Source organism: Colius striatus, chromosome 2 (genome assembly GCF_028858725.1).
Source record: "Colius striatus isolate bColStr4 chromosome 2, bColStr4.1.hap1, whole genome shotgun sequence".
Lineage (NCBI taxonomy): Eukaryota > Metazoa > Chordata > Aves > Coliiformes > Coliidae > Colius > Colius striatus.
The window spans coordinates 22,284,122-22,305,341 of NC_084760.1; the positions used below are offsets into that span (position 1 = coordinate 22,284,122).

The 21,220-nt window shown below is 37.6% G+C and overlaps 1 protein-coding gene across 1 annotated transcript in view; it reads right to left on the reverse strand.

Annotated features, from left to right (window-relative positions):
* Positions 1–18,450, reverse strand: part of TINAG (tubulointerstitial nephritis antigen) — a 44,190-nt gene extending 25,740 nt beyond the window's left edge. Inside the window, exons 1-6 of the mRNA XM_061990813.1 lie at positions 18,081–18,450; positions 13,783–13,846; positions 12,294–12,383; positions 10,665–10,779; positions 2,786–2,909; positions 842–992 (exon numbers count right to left, since the gene is read on the reverse strand). Coding sequence (XP_061846797.1) covers positions 842–992; positions 2,786–2,909; positions 10,665–10,779; positions 12,294–12,383; positions 13,783–13,846; positions 18,081–18,450 — 914 coding nt within the window. The remainder of the gene's footprint in view (positions 1–841; positions 993–2,785; positions 2,910–10,664; positions 10,780–12,293; positions 12,384–13,782; positions 13,847–18,080) is intronic.
* Between the last annotated feature and the right edge of the window lie 2,770 nt (positions 18,451–21,220).

Genomic DNA, 21,220 nt, shown 5'->3' on the forward strand with positions numbered 1-21,220 from the left:
AGGTTGTGGAACCTCCATCCTTGGAGACACTTCCAAATATGACTGGGGACATGGCCTGAGCAGCCTGATCTAATTTCAGGCTTAGTCATATTTTGAGCAGAACAGTAGACTTGGTAAACCTCTAAAAGTTCATTCTTATCTAAATCATTCTGTGATTCTAGAAATTATTAAATATAATTTTATAAAGCTTCTAGCTGTTCATATGGAGCTTTTAACTTAGTCTGATCTGAAGGAAGAAGGATCCAGGTGTAATCCCTGCTACAGCATGGCATTCTGGCATGAGGCTGGGATGGAATTATTACCATTGCTTTACAGAAAGGCTTCACATTGCTTTACAGAGGGCAATTACAGTGCTTTACAGAAAGGCAATGTTTGATCCTTTTGAATACTCAAAATATTGTCTCATGCAACCAGCATCTTACTCAAGCTTGTTTAACGTGAAAAGTTTGTACCCTAAGAACCATAAAAGTTTTGAAGATACTTATGGTATTGTCTTTTGATATGAAAGAATCCTTTCTTGTTTGTCTTGCTGTTAGAGAGGCTATTTTTCCCAAATGTATTGCAGTTAATGACATCTAGATGTAATAAGGCTTAAATGGGAGCTAGGTGATTGCAGATTTCTCACTGAGAACTCTCAACCAAAGTCATATTCACTTATTTCTTTGCAAATTCTTCCTACTTTCTAAGCTTCATGAAGATGATTTAAAGCAGATGTAAATGGGAGAGTGGTGAAATAATACAGTTAATCTGACCTAGGACAGAGCTAAAGACTTCTTTTGTGAAAGGTCAGAAACAACTGGTTCAAGTTAAAATAATATAAACAAATAGATGAAATATTTACCCATGTGTGTTCAGATATCTCCACGCACCATCAATACTTCCACCATTACATCCATGTTGATTCCTCGTATCACAAGAGACCAAATTCTGAGCAGAAAGGTTGTCTGTGATCTCACCCCTGGAGCGAATTGCTATTCTATCTGCTGCAACACCTGTTTTGAAATAAAACTTCTATTATAAAAACCAAATAATTACTCAAAGCTTCACAGTGGTCATTGTAAAAGAGGGACTGACATACAGCCTCAATGTTTTCTGTCCTTGTAGATATCTTTGTAAAAGGATCTGTAGAGAGGATTGTGCAACTGCAAAGAATCATGAGTAACTTTGTTCTTATATTAAAAACCCCTAGATTTGATGGTTATTGTAACATTCCATATATCCAAACACATCAGATGAGGCATTTAGAGAATTTAGTTTTGGTAGCCTCTACCATGTTTTTAAATGCATGTCTGGAACACTCTTCCACCTCTCTGCAGCTGATGGAAATCTCTCCAAATCTCTCACTTTTCTACCTTTCTTTCCTTTAGTTGAGAAAAAAAGAAAAGTAAAAATGAACAGTCCTGTGAAGAAGGAAATTCAGGACTGAAAGTACATGTTGGTTTTTCTATAAAATTATTTGGAAATGTTTATATTAATATGTAAATGTAGAATTCACTGGATCTTCTTTACTTATCACTCAAAAATCTTCTGAGATAGATATCTTAGATGCCAGAACTCAATTAGATAGTCATAATTCTAAGTAGCAATATGTCTATTCTCTGATTGAATGGCAGACTTAAGTTAACTAAGCTAACGCAGCAAGAGCAGTGTTTGGTTTTTAATTGTGCAACAATTAATCGTACATAGAGGATTGAGAATTCATACTGAAAATGTTAGATGTACCTGAACAACATGGGAAGGCATCTCAAAATATTCAACATAGAATATAATTGTGTAAATTAAAATAAAACGATTCACTTACGAAAGGGCAAATTTAGACTGAATATCTGGAAAATCTTTCCCTCAATGAGCTCTGTTCATCTCTGCAGTAATCAGTCAGGAGAGCTGTTAGAAGCTCTCTTGGAAGCTCTCCTTTTAGAACTACACCAGACAAGACATATTGGTAACAGTGTGTTCAGTCTGTCTGTGGCAGGGAGCTGGGATTAACTGACCTAAATGCTCCTTTCCTTCTCTTATTGCAATGATTTAAAGAAGTAGTGTCAGAAATTTGCACGCATGAGGACCCACTGTCTGGATCAAGTCCTAAAGATTGATTGCATAATTTTTTTTCTCTATCTTTATATACTCTGATTTGTACTGAGATTTAGTGCAGCATAAGAAAAATGAACTTACCACTGTAAGTGACACAAACTGTTGTGTCCATTTTTCATAAAACCAGACGTTGTAGCACGTGAGGTGGAATTGCATTATTGACATTTCTTTGCTTACAGAATTTGAAAATAGTTTCTTCCACAAATATCTGAGCAGTTTCAGAGTTTTCTCATAAAATGCTTTGAAAGAGTTATACTTAATTTACCTGAATAGCAAATGTTAAACAATAGCAAATGCAAAAATACATAAATATTTATAAAAACATATAGCTTACGTACTTGAAGCTTTCAAATCAAGCATATAGTTGTGGAAGCAAGAAATGCACATATTTTAAAAGTTACTCTACTAATTATGATAAAGTATGTTATTCAACCGATTCTCTACTTTCTGTCAACAAAAAAATCTCCCTGTTACACAAGATTATGAAAAACAAACAAAGCTCTACAGCTTAAACTGAATTTTTGAGACCTTGGGATAACTTAGAGGGAAAGTTGTAGCTATTTTAAATGTTCCTATTTATTTGGTGATAAAAAGTGAACAGAAAGTTGAAATTACTTCACTACTAATCACTACAAATTTTCATCACACATCTAAGATCAATTATACTTTTGAAAGAAGAAGAAAATAATATTACTTGCAGTTGAAAAAGCCCAAGATGCTCCACAGTTTCGCTGATCCAAAGGATCATGAATCCACTCAGGCCATGCATAAGTGGCTGCAAAAAATGCTGGGAATTTTTCTTCTGAAAGGGAGTTTCCCTAAAATAAAATGTAGGAAATCTGTATATGTTTCAGTTTCTATTTTTGTCTTAAATTTTATCCTAAATTTGGGTTTCAAATTCTGAACTTTTAAATTGAGGGTATCTAAAGCATTGGCACCTGTGGCTTCCCAAGCATCCCTGTCATGGTTACCTTGTGGATGGGTGCTGTGGACTCTCTGAAAGCCAAAAGGTTCTGTCACTTCATGACCTGAGCTGTAAATCTAAACTCCAGAATTGCCAACCTGAATAACCTGTCCAGTTTATCTCCGGTTTTTATCTCAAACAACAATTCCTTATTGATTATGACTCAGATAACATTTTTTGAAAGAAAAGCCTTCTGATACCAAGAGCAGTGATGTTAGGTACCTGTTACCCTATTCTCCTTGACACGTGGCTGTAGGTTGGAAATTTCAGTTACCATGGGGAAGGTGCTAGTACAATGTGTCATTTATTTGACTTTTATGCAGAGAGGTTTCAGTCTCTAGAACTTATTCTCATTCCAGAATGAAAATCAATGATTGCTCTTCTGCTTTGCAATCTGATGTTTTTATGAGAATTCACGGTCTGCTCCCTAAAGCCATTTACACAGCCATTTTTTGGCATCTTTATCTCTTCCACTTTAATTTATGTTCTACAAGCTTTGCACAAATATCAGCATTTGCAATAAGAACCATCTGGCATAACTGTTAATAATCTTCTCTGTGTTCAACATATAAAAACCATTGACCCATTTTCTTTTCTATTGAACATCACGGTAAAATTGCTTGTGCTGTTCAGGGAAATAGGAATATCCATGCAGAATTGCCATATTAGTGCATTCAGTATGTAAGTTTGTCTCAAAACATTCGTTGATAGCATCTGTTTCAGAGGAAAATACAATATACAAAATATAATCATCTATTCTGAAGCTAAACTTTTACTGATGCTTCTTTCTTATAAACAGGCTCATACCCTGAAGTGCAATGCCTTCTATCCTGTTTGAATTCCTTTATTTTACCTCAATTTACTTAGTCTTCTAATTGTGAGTGTCCTTGCTGCACCATTTTACTAAATTCCTTGTGTGACTCATAAAACTACACACCTTTTCCTAAGACACTTTAAATATCTGGAAACAGTTCTTTTGAGCTATTTCACAATCCTTTAGGGAATTGGACTTGGATACCTTGTCTGTATTGACCAACAGGACAAGGGGTAATGGGATGAAGCTGGAACACAAAAAGTTCCATTTAAATATAAGAAAAAACTATTTCACTGTGAGGGTGAGGGAGCCCTGGCACAGGCTGCCCAGAGGGGTTGTGGAGTCTCCTTCCTTGGAGGCCTTCAAGACCCGCCGGGACATGTTCCTATGTGATCTGATCTAGGTCGACCTGCTCTGAAGGCTTGGACTAGATGATGTCTAAAGGTCCCTTCCACTCCTACCATTCTATGATTCTATGATTTTGTTGCATACATTGGGAAATAATGGTGCCTCCATCCAGCTTGCACATCGGGATTTCCCACAGAAAACCCACAGATGAGAAGTGGGTAAAGAAAAAAGCGACTGGTACCTCAGGTCTGTATCTGCCTACTTATGTGGGCAATGACTGCTTACAATGCTACAAATGAGGCAACTGAGATAAGCAAACTTCTAAGTAGATCTTTGGTCTGACACAATGTGTTATTTTATGTATTCCTAAACTGCTGCCAATGTATTTAATACTCTCCTGTTGTAATACCCAAAGCAAGTCCCTCAGACCTCAGCCGTGTAATGTAGAAATGCAGGACTGTTTCTGTAGCCAGAAATATTAGATTTTGCCTGAGGAATTTCTACCCTGATATTGAGAAGCACTGCTGTTCTGTGACAAATAGTAAGTCTAGACAATTGTTTCTCAAAATGTATGCTCTGTGGACCAGCATCAGACAGCACAATGCAATCAGCAAAATGACAACCAAACTATTTTTAAACCTTCATAGTTATTCTCTGCAGTGGAGCCAGCAGTCTGGCCAAAGGAGGCGGGTAAGTGGGTATAAAAGAACACTTGTACTTCATCTATGGCTTCTTCAGAAGAGCTAGGTGGCCCATCAGAGAAAAGGGCTTCAGATTACTGAATTTGCAAATGCGGAAATGTTTTGGGGTTTTTTTTCCTGTGGGAAAGCAACTTTTTTGTTTTTTTAATGTAAGAAAAAGGTTATGAACATCATTTGTTTGTGAAGACGAAATGGGTATGCATGACTTTCAGTTTGCAAGAAGATCTACAATTGTTTAGCTCTTTTACTATGAGAAGTCGTATGTCAGAGGAACAGCTCAGTGTAATTTGTATACCTTTCCATTGTCTTTACAAGTTCTTTGATACTTAATATGAATTGGTGCCTTATCACTAAACTACATATTCCATTTCATTGTAAGATAGCATTTAGGGAAGCACTTGGTTGTTCTCAGGTGTAGACTCCACCATTGCAATGTACCTCTTGCTAGAACTGACAGAATACCATCAAACATGTATCACAATGTGCCTTAAAGGCATAACAGTTATTTTTGTGCTATGTAGAACTTCAAGGATGATTATACTGTATCCTGCAACGAGTAAACACTTTCAAAATGCCTTCACAAATAACACATATAACACTATCAGAAGCTTCAGCTTTGTCAGGAATCACAACAGTTTTAGCAGCTATCAGTCTATGTTCAGGTTTAGCCATACTCTGCAGGAAAGATTCATTTCAGATTTAGTTCTCATTCTATTTTAGCCATATTCTGCAGGAGAGGATCCTCAGTTCAGATTTAGTTCTCATTCTACATCATTAACTTCTAGATATTCTAACATGCTACCAAGTTAAACAACCCTTACAGACATAGGCTTCACTTTACTGAGCAGGTACAGTCTTTTATTAAAACCAGAACTTTTAAAAGCTCTATGAGCAACTTCAAAGAAGTGTTTAATTTGAAGTAACTTTGTGAAGCTGTGTTTGTAGTTGGATAGGTGTGTTGGGTTTGTGTGGAGTAATTAACTGAGGGGCTGCAATGGTGGCTCCTGTAAGAAGTAGTTCAAAACTTTCCCTGGTTCTAAGTCAGATCCACTTCCAGGGCTAAGGCAATCAAACATCACTGCAATCAGTTTTTGAGGAGAAGCCAGAAGAGGAAGGTTTTTTGGAAATAGTGGAAATACTGGGACAAGAGAGGACATGTGGACACCAAGGTCAGTGAGGGAACAGAGGAGGAGGTGTGCTGGAGCAGAGACCTCCATGCATCCAATGGTGAGACAGCAGCTGGCCACCTGCCACCCATGGAGAGTAATGGTAGAGCTGAGATCTGCCAGAAGGTCATGGAGGACCCCATAGCAGAGATGGGGGCTGTGCCCTGAGGGGTTATTACTCTGTGGGGAGGTGGCTTTGGAGCAGAATGTGCCTGGAGTTCTGCTACCACAGAGGAGACCTACACTGGAGGAATTTGTGAGGAGCTGCAGCATGTGGGAAGGACTCATACCAGAGAAGTTCATTATGGACTGTATCCCCTGAGAGAGGCCTCACATTGGAGCAGATGAGGAATGTGAAGAGTCCTCTTACTCTGAGGACACCATCTGTGATGGACTGACCACAATCCTCATTCCCTGACTCCCTGAGCAAATGTAGGGGGAGGAGGTAGATATATTGGGAGCAAGGAGCTGAGCCTGAGAAGGATGAGATGTGGAGAAAGAGATCTGAAAGGGCTGGTGCATTTTTCTCATCATCCTACTTTGGTTTTTTGCTTTTTGTCCATTCCGTTTCTAATTGGTAGTGAAATAAACTGATTTTGTTTTCTTCTATAAGTTGAGTAGTGGAGTCTGTTTTGCCTGAAACCATAACCATGACAGTGACCTCTCCCTGCCCTTGTCTCAATCCACAAGGCCCTCAGTTTTCTTTTCTCCTCCCATCTTGCTATGGGCTTTCCCCTTCCCACCACAGGGGTTGGGTAGTGAGTGAGCAGCTGTATGGTGCATCATTGCCATCTGGGCTTAAACAGCATTATGTCCGACAAAGTGACACCTAAGAAGCCTGTATTCCATGACCAAACTTGTCAATGCTTCTGAGAACTAAGACTCTTACATAGATGCAGAATGGTTAACACAGAAGATCTTCACATTCTTGAATCTTTTTTTCCATACAATTGAGTAAGAAGCCTCTTCTACACAAAAATGCTTTTCTCAAGCATCCTCAAAAGACAGGTGAAGATAATCAGAACAGCAGTCCCTTAGGTACCAGAAACTGTCTTTTACTTCCTGAATAGCAGACCAGTAGTAGGCCGAAGAAATGGGTTTTATTTAAAGTTTCTTTAAAAAGTTGTATTAAATGAATGGGTAGCTATGATTTTCTTTCTACATTAGAAAAGCTATCAGGTTTTAATCAGGTCAGCAAAAGACAGAGCCAAAAACTCCTGAACACTAATTGTAGCTTTTTTGTCAACTAAATATATGACTTTGGGCAAATGACTTGCAGTTTTCTCACTTACAAAATGGGAAAGGCAGCAATAGTCCCAGAGAATGCATGAATATTTAATTAGTGTTGCCAACTTATCCACAGTAAGGAGCTAGTACCTTGACCTGCAAGTAAATTAGTACTGAACAAAGTCACTCAAAGGTCAAGTCATTAAGGTTTGGGGAATATCTCTGAAAAATATTTAAAAGTCATTATTTCAGAATTTCTCCATTCATGTCTTTTTACTCTCTTCTCAGCTGTCATCCATTTACAGGGGAAACTTAATGGATACACTGGCATGAAAATTCACTTAGGACTTTGTAACTGCGTTAGTATGCTTCACAAAATATCCCTGACAGAAAACTATTCGTGGAAGATGAAGCAGGGACACAGGCCTCTGAAAACCTGGTAAGATACTTGCCTTAAAAAGGCCTGTAAGTTAACTCCATGTCTACTGTTGACTTGCCAATTGGAAGAATCTGTTAATGCACCACTGGTGAGCTGAATCCATGCTACGAACCTGCTGGATAATGAAGTGCAGAGAGGTATAAAAATGGGTGTGAGTGAAGAAAACCTTCTCATTTTTGGTTTTTATAATGTTTTGTGTAATATTAAAAGCAGAAGATAGAAAATTTCCCAAGGTAGAACAAGGGCACTAAAGAGATGATGTTCGTCTAGAAAACTATAGAAGGGGACAGAATCAGTGAGATTTGAAGCTTCAGAGGAAGCTTCAGATAAAACTAGTTTTACATCAAATCTAAGACAGAAACCACTGGGGTAAGAGCAAGAAAGTCCTAATAACTCTGAAAAGAAGCCATAGGTAGAAGATAGGTTCATGTATGATTCAGAGCAACTTTCTAAAAATTTTCAAAGAATTTTCCAGAAGCTGAGATAACCATAAAGCGATTACTGTTTTATATTTTTAGCTCTTTCAAGTAGAGAGAAAGTTTTCTTACAATACTGTGAAAAGCTTGTGCTTCCAGCAACGTGAAAGACTTCCTGAGGGCTAAATGCATGAACGTCTACACTGAATTTCTGGAGAAGAATGCATTAAAGCTCCTCTGGTATTTGACAGGGCCAAAGGTAGTTGTGTTGTGGCTCATAGATTTTGTGAAAACATAGCAGATAGGAAAAAAATGCCTGAGAAATGTATCAGTGGCACTAAGGCCATATGTAATATATCAAAGAAATCATAAGAAGCTTAATAACAATGATTCAACAAGCTAGATATAATGTAGGATGACTGAATGACTAGCTATCCCAAACTGAATGGGAAAGATGAAATATCATAAAGAATTTCTTGTAATCTTTCCTTTCTTGTTTTCTTAGATGAGACTTATCTCCCTCAGATTTTTGTTTAGTAATATAGATCTCTGACCTCAGTACATGATACTCATTTTTTGTTCTGCTATATAATCATAGCATTGTGTTCCTCAAGGAAAAAAGCCAACAACAACAACAAATCCACCCAAGTCTCTTGAACCTTAATGCAGTTCACTGGCAATTGTTAAGAGATATCTACTAAATATTGCACTAAACTCTTTTCTGTCACTCTTTTATTTTGATTTGCTATCTTCAACTGATGTAGATGTTTCTTTGACTGTGAATAGTAGTCTAGCAAATCATATGAAGCAATAATTCCTGACAATTTTGAGCAAGCTGGCCAATCTGGGCCACAGCCTAATGCTTCACCATGCTGGTGCAGGAAGCTGACTATGTGGAAGAACCAGTCTGAATCAAGCAAAAAGGTTATGATTGTTAAAATTGTTGCAGAGACAAGTGTCAATCCTCCTCTTCCCCAAATTCCCTGTCAAGGAATAGATCCGCACTGCTGTTTCTACAAGGTCTTCCATGAAAGAAAAACTCTCCTCCTCTACTCTGCCCTAGTGAGGCCTCATCTGGAGTCCTGTGTCCACCTCTGGGCTCCCCAGCTCAAGAGGGACACAGAACTTCTGGAGAGAGCCCAGAACAGGGCCATCAAGATGATCATGAGACTGGATCATCTTCCTTATGAGACAAAGCTGAGGGAACTGGGGCTGTTTAGTCTAGAGAAGAGGAGACTTGGGGGGGATCTCATTAATATTTATAAATATCTAAATGATGAGTGTCAGGAGGTTGGGGCATCACTTTTTTCTGTTGTACCTAGTGACAGGACAAGGGGTAATGGAAAGAAGCTGGAAAACAAAAAGTTGCATTTAAACATAAGATAAAACTATTTTACTGTTCAGGTGAGGGATCCATGGCACAGGCTGCCCAGGAAGGTTGTGGAGTCTCCTTTTATGCCTGGACATGTTCCTGTCTGACCTGATCTAGGTGGACCTACTTCTGCAGGGGGCTCAGACTAGATGATCTCTAAAAGTCCCTTCCAACTCCTACCATTCTGTGATTCTATGATTCTATCATATGCATATACAAGAAGCATCAGCAACTGACTTCAAGTAGATAATCAAATGGCATCACTTGTCTGAACTATATAGAAGCCAAAAAAAACCTGTTACATCCTTGAATCTATCTACTTATTCTTGCATTTTCTAATTTTACTATGGTAAGGTAGGTAGTTTTTTCAGTCTGGGATTTCTGTAATTTTGAGTCTTCTAAGAAAGAAGCTAAGTAACTGATCCAAAGCACTGGAAAAATCTAATGTGGATTCAATAACTGTTCATTTATTCTTCAATTGCTTAACCTACCTATATAACTTAAAGTATATTGCTTTACCTCAGAACTAGTTTGAGCATAAATATATGAGAGGTTATTTAATTTAGCTGCCAAGAAAATGTCCATAGCCAAGAGGAGTAGGAAGGTGTTAGTACAGAATCATCTCATTTTCCTATGCTTCCCAACATTTTCCATTCTGTTTGGTCAAAACCCGAGCCTTCTACTGGATGTTTATGTCACTCCTATGGTCTTCCAGAGTTTAATTCAAAAATTGCTGTTTAGTCTCAGCTCTTAGCCTTAATTAGCTATGTCCAGATTTATTTACTTATTTATTTATTGTGGTTACAGTCTATGTGCAATGATTAGAAAATAGAGAGGATATAGAGCCATTTTAAAGAAGCCAAGATTTCAAACACCCGTAATCTATAGTGATAAGTTAATATTGATTCACAGCTTCCCTATGGTGAGCATTTGCCTTTACTTCTCCTTGATTAATTTCCATCAACAGGACAACACAGTCTAGTCTAGAGAACTAGTCTGGGAGCTTCATGTTTAATACGGAAGGATTTGGTGTTAAATTCTTAAATCACTATCCCCTAATTGTCTGCATTTATTTATCCATGTGATAAAATTATTTTAAAATTTAACAATTGTACATGACACTTACTGGAGTTTCTCTCATATTCAGCAAGGAATGAGATGGAGGGAAGGTGCCTAGGCGCTTTTTGAAACCTTCTTCCACTGTCATTCCCCAGAACTGACTATAGTTGCCAGCTTTCCATCTTCCTCACAGATAGAAAACAAACAAGGAAAACCCAGGTTAGAGATACCTCTCATATTAATTCCTTGTTCCTCCGTAAATGCACCACTAACAATAATATCCAGAAATAAATCTTTGAAATTACATTTCAAAGCCTTGTATTCAATATACATGAGAAAATATTTGGTATGGGTTCTTTCACTGCAAATAAGTGAAAGATGGAGCAACACAGCTCTATATGAAAAATGGCGATCTGAGGTCAGCACCATGTCAAACTGCAGGAGAGGAGCATGCAATGCTTCAGAGAAGTACTGGAAAGTAAGATGGTCAATCATAACAATTACTGCTGTCTTGATGTTATATTCAAATTAGGCTTCAGATCAGATGCCCATTGCCTTCAAGCTCTGGTGCACCAGCAGTGAGAAAACACTGAACCCTGTAGAAAGCCAATACCTTCTTGAGTTTTACACCAACAGCCAGATTGAGACAAAGGCCTCTCATGGTCCTTTAATTATACCCTCCCTACTCTCAGGTAGACCAGACTCAGATTGCAGCGTTTACCCTACAAATTGTATGCATCAGAGAAAAAGGAAAAAACCTTTGCCACTGTACACATTTGGAACACACTGAAATTTATTATTACTGGAAAAGAGCTGAGTTGCAGGGCAGGGCATTCTCTTTACCCATTTCTTTCTTGCTTCTGTATGAGGAACATTCATGTTGCCCAAATGAAATGTCACATTGCTCTTTGTCTGTAGTTGGTGAAGAGTGCAAGCACCTGCAGAAGTCAAGCCATATTTCAAGTGGGCCTAACCACCCTGTGAGAAACCTTACCACTTAGCACTGACAAGAGACAGGTGACTAACTTCATTGTCTATCCTGTCTTAGTTGGTTTGAATGTCTCCCATGAAGTGCAAAATATTTCAGCACTGAGTCATAGCTTGAAATTTGGCAGACTTTATCAGTAAATTTAGTGTCTTGGGTCTCAGGGAGGCAACCCTTGTAAATAGCGGGCTCTCATGGCACAGTTCTGGTACTGGGGTATCCATAATACCTCTGCACTACCAGGGGAGGATGCTGGTAGCAAGGAAAATACTTAGCCCCACAAAGTTACAATAGCTTGGTCCTCATTTGGCCCATCCTCTCCTCTTCCAAGACTACCTAGAGTCCTGTTATATGCAATAATGCTCTTGAAGGAGGACAAACAATGACTTTAAAAATCTATCCCAAGCAATAAATAAAGTGAAGAATAGTGGAAGATGATCTAAATAGCATTTTGTGAGGAAAAAAAACCCTCTAAATTTAGAGAATGTTTTAGATAGATATTTACAATGTTAAATCAGCATGACAGCATGAGACTTTCAGGACCTTTCCATTTAAAACTCTATAGACTGCCAAAAATTCAGAAAAATTTCACAGATGTACATTCACTGTCAAATTGCTGGGTGGGAAGGACTGCGTAACTTGTAATTTGCACATATATACAATAAGCAATAAATGATTCACAACAAAATCTTAAAATGAAAGTATTCTCACCCGTAATCTCCAGAGTTGATGTGCTGAATTAAGTTTTGACGAACAATGCATACTTCTTTTGAACACTTCCAGAGACTTTGGGAACATTTGCTGGAAGAGCAAGAATATCACTGAGCAGAAAATAAATTGTCAAAGGAAAAATATGCACCAACAGGAGAAGGAAGATGAAGAAGAAATGTGTAAACAATATAAATGTCACATATCATTTATAAAAACACAATATATCTCACTACTTCAGTTCCTTAGGAATCCTAATTGGAACAAGACAGGAAGCTTTACAGCTTGTGGGAAAGGTATCTGAAAAAATTTGCTTCCACCTTTGTGACACTAAAACAGGGAAAAAAAGGTAATATCCTGTAAATGAGCTGTTTTGAGGAAGTATCACACTGGAAACCCAGGAAGGAGCCATGTGACTGTAGACATCTTGCTCCAAGGAACAGCTGAGGGAACTGGGACTGTTTAGCCTGGAGAACAGAAGACTCAGGGGAGACCTTATTACTCTCTACAACTACCGCAAAGGAAGTTGTAGTGCGGTGTGGGTTGGTCTGTTCTCCCTAGTAACAAGCAATAGAACAAGAGGAAATGGCCTCAAGTTGCTCCAAGGGAGGTTCAGGCTGGATATGAGGAGGAAATTCTTTCCCTAAAGGATTGTCAGGCATTGGAACAGGCTGCCCAGAGAGGTGGTGGAGTCACCATCCCTGGACATGTTTAAGAGAGGGTTGGACATTGCACTGAGGGAAGTAGTTGAGTGATTTATAGGGCTAGGACAAAGGCTGGACTTGATGACCTTAAAGATCTCTTCCATTTGAAACAATTCTATGATTCTATGAAGGACCCTGGGCTAGACAGGGTAATGGGAGCCTCAGCCCTGTCTAGGTGTTGTTGGAGCTCTCTGGGCTGTCCTGAGGCTGGAGGTGCAGGGCTGGTTTTTGGAGAGGCAAAACAAGGATGGCGGCTCAGGCAGCCAACTGGCAAGGCCAGCAACAGTGTTTTCTTGCCTGCACTCTTTGCTCCTGTCCCAAGGCAGAGGAAGGGACGTTCAAAGAGTTTATCCTTTTCTTACATAAACAATACATGAAATAATGTACGTTCTCACCAATCATGCCAAAGAAACAAAGGAAGATATTCTAAAATAATCCCCTGACCTTGAATGATATCTGTTTTATCTCTGTTCAGGTCAATGCCAAGGTCTAGACTGAAAGTACTTCAACTCGGGCCAAAGCCAACAGATTGACTGGACAGTAGCAGAATTAGGCCAGAGACTTTAATACTCTCATTTTCATATCTTGCTTGGAAAGCCTATTGATCTCTTACCATTCTTCTAAGTTGGCTGTAACCTAGTTCTACAATACCTTAATACAGCACTACTCTTCCAGCCATTTTGATTTGATTATATGTTTAATATGAATTTAAGGATGGTCACTAACTTAATTCTCATTTCATGACATATATTAAATAAAATTCAATGTCCTTTTCTCTGAAACATTACCAGGAATTGCAGTTGTCTTTAACTATTGCTCCTTCTCCATGATATCGGCCATCTTTATAACAACCTGCCAACATAACATATAGATTTGTGAAAAAAATAATACTTTTTTATGTGAACTAACTAAAAACTCTTGCTACTATTGAACTAATTGATTGTATGCAGTATGCATAAATTAGTTAGTTGAAAGTCAGGAACAGCTATTTCCAGTTTCTTCTGAGTGATGAAAGCAATTTGATGTATTTTAATTTTTTACCTGGTAGATTATTATTTATAGTAAATAAAACTAACAACAGACTCAGAACATTCAATTAAAAAATATTACCTTACACTAAAATAAAAGTAATTCTTTCAATAAAGTGATTTTCTGATAATAAACTTAGAAATGATACATTTCTAATAAAAATAATTTTCCAATTGGCAATTAAAATAGAAATGAGTTTTTCCAGTTATAGAATTTTAAAATCCTTCTAAATATTCCAAATCTATTGTAAGATATTCTTTTTCCTTGATAGTTTAATTCCTCTTTGAAGAACAGATCAAGGCAAATGTATTTTTTATATAGTCTTCAAAAACCACTATAAAACCTAAATTTAGAGATGATTTTTTTTCAAACATGACTCCTATATTTTTCTTTGGATAGCACTTCACTGAGAAAAGATTTAGTGTGTGTTTTAAGGCCTTTCACATCAACTGTTTATTCACTGCCCTTGATTGTCAAAGCTTCAGTAAAATAAAGATCCAAAATGCCTGTGCAGAGCTTTGAATCAAGTCATTGTACGTTTATCACATGGGTCTTTCTTTTTCAGTCTATCCCCACAGTTCATCCACTGATGAGCCTACAGATAGAGATCCCGTTGCTTCCTCTACTGACAGGTATTGGAACCAGAACCCACAAATTCTCATTTCTCTTCCAATTTTAAGAAGCTTAAACCATATTTCATGTTAATATAGAGATGATTTGCATTTGCATTATATGACACTTTTTCCCCACTGCAAACATTGAGGAAAGCTATCCCCCTCTCATGGGAAGGGCTGAAGACTGTCTGCCTAGAGATACATCCATATGCCTCAGCTGCCTTGACTTCCTTTACTGGCAGGAGAGAAGCATGCAATTAGTCATAGCTAATTTCCTACCAAAGTGCAGAAGTAGACTAGAGCTGATGCATTAATTGCAAGTGCCTCTCTTTCCCTGTTAGTCACACAGCAAGCTATGTTAGCTAGCACAGACATGGGTGACATCCCATCTAAGCAATCTGAGGCCCAAAGTGCTTGCTCTAATTCAGCTTATGCTAAGATCTGACACATTTTTTCAGAAAATACTGAAAGTTACCAAGTTTCACAGGTAATGACAGTCTGCCACAAAGTCAGCATTATATGGTACCTGGAAGGAGGTATCAAGCAAGGTATTTCAAACAGCTCAAAGGAAAGACATTGATACAGCATCTGGACGATGAGACTGAGCCTTACTGGAATTCTGCTGACAGGCCTCACCACTCATACCTGAGAAAGAATGCAAACCTGGACAAGTACAGAATACGTTTTCTGATAATGTATGCTTAGGCAATCAAAGATTAAAACCATACGTGCTCTTTAGTCTAGACAAATTAAGACTTAGAGGACCAGGAATGCTGCTTAAGGCACTTAGGTGCAAAGACCAGAGATATCTAAGCTAAAGATGCTGTTTTCATGAGAACACAGTGAATGTATTAGGTTGGAATATTAATATCTTGAAGAAACTAATTGATTTGAAGATGCAGCCTGATGACTTTATGAATGGGATTATATGATGTGAAAGCCATGACTGGAAGGAAAGGTATTTGACAAATGAGGACTTCCCTCCCAAGTCCAGAATTCCTGTACCCTCATAACTATTACATCCTTTGCCCCCACTATTGATGTCAGTACTTCTGTCAGTGGAATGTCCCCAGATCTACTCACTTCATAGGCCAAATCCTGACTGTGCAGTGTAAAAGCAAATAACAAACTCTCTAGATGCCACTTTTATACTATCATCAGGATGAGATTCAGTGGGTTGATTCTGACAAGGCTTTTTGTACCATTAGAGCAATTGAAATGAAAAGATAAAATAAATAATAACTGCAGTAAATAAACAAAACTCTGGAAGTTCTTATAATAACAAAAATCAACATAATAATTATAATAATGTTAAGAATAAGAATTTCTATTCAGTATCTAAGGTAAGAATATGTACAGTTTCTACCGAAACTATAGAGGAAAGCCATCAAAACATATTGAATGCTGGGTTTATAACGGGAAAGTTCCACATAGTTAAATCAACATTGGCCCTTGGCACGATGCACACCCGTGGAAGAAATCACAGCTTACTGCTGTCATGCACCAGGTCAGTGAACAGACAGGGATCCAGAAACAAAGCACTGAGCAGTTCTATTGCTGCTCATTCTGGTCCATATAAAGCATTTCAGTTTCTTGGTTTATTTAAAGAAATATGACTCAGGAAGCACTGAGAGCAAAACCACAGGCAACCAAAAGATCAAAATCTTCCCAGTGAAAAATACTTTGGCTTATACAGTCTTCGAGTACTTAAATAATTCTGAGGCAAAAGTAGAATTGTATCAGTTACTAAAAGTCAGCTAATAGGTCATTTTTAAAAACGCTTCATAGCTTGCTTAGCTTTCAGGCACTTAGTCCTTTTTATTTATCCATTTTTAACTTCCCTGTTCCTCAGACATTTCAATTCTAGAAAGTTTCCATAGAGTTTTTTGTCTTTTTTTCCTGCTGTATTTTGGCTGCTTTACAATTTTCCTTACAAACATTAAATTACTTACATAATAAATATCCAATAAACATATTTTTTTAAAACTGCAGGCTTTCCATCAGGGAAGCACTTTAAGGATCACAAAAGTAGGATCTCATTTTGAGCTATTAAAAAAAAAAGATACAAACTCACCTATACAAGGGATAAAGGCGCTTGAATACAGTAAATAAAATTGCTACATCTGTACAATACAGGAGTTACAAAACAATGAACATATGCCAAAAACCGGAATAAGAAAGTCAATAAAAATATTAACCCTCTCCTATTTCTTTATCTAAATCTTCTCTTAACTTTTAGAGGTAGACCTACAGCAGGGTCCACATGGCAAACTGCTGCAGGTGTGTAGTGATTCTTTTCCATGAGACAGTTTGCCAAACTAGACACATAGACTGTCATCTCTGGAGCAGAAATACTGCTGAATGTTTATGTAGAGCTTATGGCAACAATCCCCCAATCTGTTGGAAATAATATACAACACTACACCACATAAATATGAAACAAATGTCTTTGTTTACATAAATCAGAGAACATTCTTTTAGATTATTAGAAACACTTTGGAAAATCAAATTTGTTTTACAACGTTTTCTCACTCCCACTAATCAGATTTTGGCTGCATGCCTGGCTTAAGAGCACAGCCTCCTGTAGAGCTGAAGGTCTGAGTGCCAGAATGAAAGCAGCAGGGTCTTTGCGAAGGAATGGCTAATTTTAAAAAGTCATGGTGGCATTTTTGTCGATTTTAGGCTTCTGAAATTTTGTACAGTCTCTACATTTTCAGCCAGATTTGTTCTGCCAATAGTAAGAAGCTGTATAGTCCACACTTCTAAACTTTTCTTACTAGCAGAGATTTGGCCTGTGCAGGAAATAAGGGAGAAGCAGCTGTTTATAGATTTTATTTTTTGCAATCTTTAGTTCTAAAAGGATTAGGCTGGGTTTAGAGCAGTGGAGGAACTTACACTACAAAGTGAGTAGTAAGAAATGAAAACATGCCAGAAATCCTTTTTCTAACCACATTTCTTCACCTACTCCAGCACTTGAGCTGTCACAGGAAAAATAGCGTCCCTCAGGAAATCTGTTGCAGAATACCTCAAAGCAATATCATTAAGGGCGACCTTCGATTTTCTTGGTGATTTATTTCTACTATATTTGTACCAATTGTACTAATTTTCTGTTCATATCATGTTAATCTGTGAAACTCTGCTGAAATTGTTGATATTACTCTAATTTTGACCCAATGAGGCTCTCAGAAGTTTCAGGTAAAACAGCAGTTCTGTCCAACAGAAATATCGTCTAACCAATGCTAAAAATATATCCCTAGAGGCAAAAAGAATAATAGCAAGGATAATTCTGGTTCCAGTTTCATACTTAATGTCTTTGTCCACTATGTCTTTAGTCCTATTTTTAGGATGTCTAGATCACTGCAAAGATTCATCAGCAATTTGACTTCCAAATATATTTCTATCATGATGCACTAATGCCAGCTGAGCATTTGCTCTATACCTACCCGATGCTGGAGGAGGCCAAGGCTCGTCTGACCTGGTGGGCTCAACGGACTGGTCACAGACATCCCAGTAGTCAGCACAACAGTCTACAGGGCCAGGAGAACTTGAGGTACAAAACTGGTCACAGTAACATATAGCTGCTTTGGAGATGATGTTAAAGCTGCAATCATCATCTCTTCCTGTGCAACAGCCTCGTACTCTGCAGGACCTTCCCTGATACAGACTCCTTTTTAGCCTGTTCCACTTTGCAGAACCGCCATCTTCAATAGAGTAAAGTCCTTGGGGCAAATTTCTTCTCAAGTCAAGCTGCTTTTCCATCCAAACTTCACTTGTAATGCAACATAAGAGTAATATCTGACTTTTGAGACACATGGCTGCCTCAGCCTTTTCTGAGGCTCTCTGTGCTGCACTTTATCAGTAAATATTTACTGTGGATGCAATACCTTCAGTTAGTATTCAGAAAGAAATCTGAACACAAAGCTGCAGACTACAGTTTTCTCAGACGACTGTACATGTTAATTATTAGTCAGACATGTTGTAAACTGATTTATTTGCCTATGGTACAGAGATACTGAAAACAGACACAATTATGTATTCATCATTATGAAATGCTGGGTGCATTCTTTGGCAGGAAAGTTTTTCCTCAAGTCCTTCTTGAGAAAGTTTATAGTAAAGGTTTCAGAATATATAGAATATATGTGGTCCAATAGTTTAGTTTTATGCTTTCAACTTCTGAAATCAAAACAATCTAAGGAATGAGTAAATGAAGTCAAAGTTCTCTTTTTTTCAGGCTTCATTTACCTGTAACTAACATGTTCTCCATATGATTGGAGAACATATGATTGGATTTCATTTCATCTACATCTCCCTGATATGCAGGGCTATATCACTACAGTAAAATGAATCCTGCACCCCACATTTCAATCTTGTTTCCAGTGGTCTTGCTTATCTTCATATGCTTCACTTTGCACTGTTTTACTGTAGGCAAATTCAGAAAAAGTCTGGTGATATTCAGAATAAACTATTACTCAAAAACATTTTTTTAAGGCTTACATTCCTTTAACTTTACAATTATTGTAAACAGCATAATAAATACCACTGATAAATACAGTTTAAAAAGGAAATGAATGTATTAACAAAGAAAACCAGAGCAGATATCAAACTTCAAGCTAACCTTTACTACTTGATCTATGATATTCTGGTTTTTGAACAACAGATCTAGAGAAATATGCATGGTGCTGTTGCCAAAACTTAAAAGATTCAGGAAAAGAGCAGCAAATAACTTCAAATTTAGTAGCAGAAATGCCATGTAAGACTAAATTACAAAAAAAAAAAAATATTAAAAATCATGGTTTAAAATCTGAACTGTTACAAGACAATTTAGCTTTCCAAAGATGAACAAGGAGAGGTAGAAAGCAGTCATCTTTCTGTCTCCATTTTGTGGTAAATGAGAGAAAACTAGAGAACCTGATGGCAGACTGTCCTGTAGGAAATTGAGGGTATCTTTCCCTCTGTGACTTCAGCTGGGCTGTTCAGTGCTGCAGGAAGGCATAGCATCAAAGGGTGGCTAGTTTTGAAAGCACAGCTGGAAGAACTGCCAGTTTGGATCTGTTACCGTGAATGGCAGATGTTAAAAGGGAATGTGTGTGTGTGTGTGTGTGTGTGTGTTTTTACACATACGGGCTTGTAATCCAAAAGTTCAAGACTTTAACACAATTTCTTGCCAGCAGTGCTTTTATTGGACCTGCCTCCCACACTGTCCCCACTACAGCTCAAGAACTGTGGATGAGGCAAAATTGCATCAGATCACACGATTTTTATTTCACTCTGTTGCAAACAATCTTCTGTGTGAAAGTTAATAGAAAGGCCAAGGTCAGCAACATATGAACATTGTACATCACATAATAGAACATAAATCTTCAAATTTGCTATGTGTTTTTTTAATCAAAATTTGTTTATGAGACAAAAATCTAGACAATGCTCAATTTGTCATTGACTGCTATCATACATCAAATATAACACAGAAAATGAGAAAAGACATGGTCATGGAAACTCAAGTACTCACTTGAAAGGATAATCTAGTTCTTCTCCTTATGTCTATACAGCTCCATCAGTTGCGAGAGAATGACTCATGATTTGCACTGACATTAACAAAATGCAGATCTTTGTTATTACTGGTCTTTGGAAATATTTTTACAGTGTTACCTTCTTCCTCTGGAAGCATAACAAAGCAAAAAAAAAAAAGCTACTATACATGTTAAAGTTTATCAGCCTCTCAGATTAATTGAAGAGGCATAACTGTGTTTTAAGGTACAGACCTCTTGTTTTATTTGGGTTTGTTTGGTGTTTGTGGGTTTTTTTTTCATTTTCAGCTTTAAAGACTTGCTGATGGCAAACCAGAGAGGCAAGGGATTTGCTTGGAAATGACATGAGCTAGTTTACACAGAAATGAAGTTTCTTTTAAAAGAATGTTAAAATGTAACTTGTGCTTCTAAACAGCTTTATTTTATGACACAAGAAACTGTGCTGAAATATGATTAAAATCTGGTTTTCCCAAAGGTTGACATGTGTTCAAAGATTAAAAAAAACACCCACAAGTCTGTTCTATTTCAATTCAGTAAATATTTAATTTCAGTAGTTTCCTTTGTAAGCAAAACTAGCTCTCTGTTCACTGTATGAAAGGCTTACCTGTAACTATTTAGAAACAGTTAAACATGATCCTCTTCCTCTGTTGAAGATTAACCTATTCCATGAACAACAGCTCTGTTAAGCTTTTGAGTTAGGATCCTAGTCTGCATAGTTAAATACAGAAATATTTGACTTGCACCTGCTTCAGCACTACCTGATAGCTACCCCTGAGCTTCAAAAAACATGACACATTTGAAAGGAATTCAAACATTAATATCACTTAACACTTGGTGGAGTAACAAATTAAAAACAGTTTAAATTGTCCAAGAAACTCTTTAAATCTAAAGCAGGTTTATTCCTTAACCTTTCTTTCAGAAAGTCTTACAGATTTGTCTGAGTGAGCCTATTGGGCATCGTAAAAATCTCGTTTGTAATCATGTTCAGAGTACAGGTGATAGTAGTGGCCAGCAAGGCTCTGGGTGCTGAAGGTCACTACCAGAAGAGATGGCAGAGC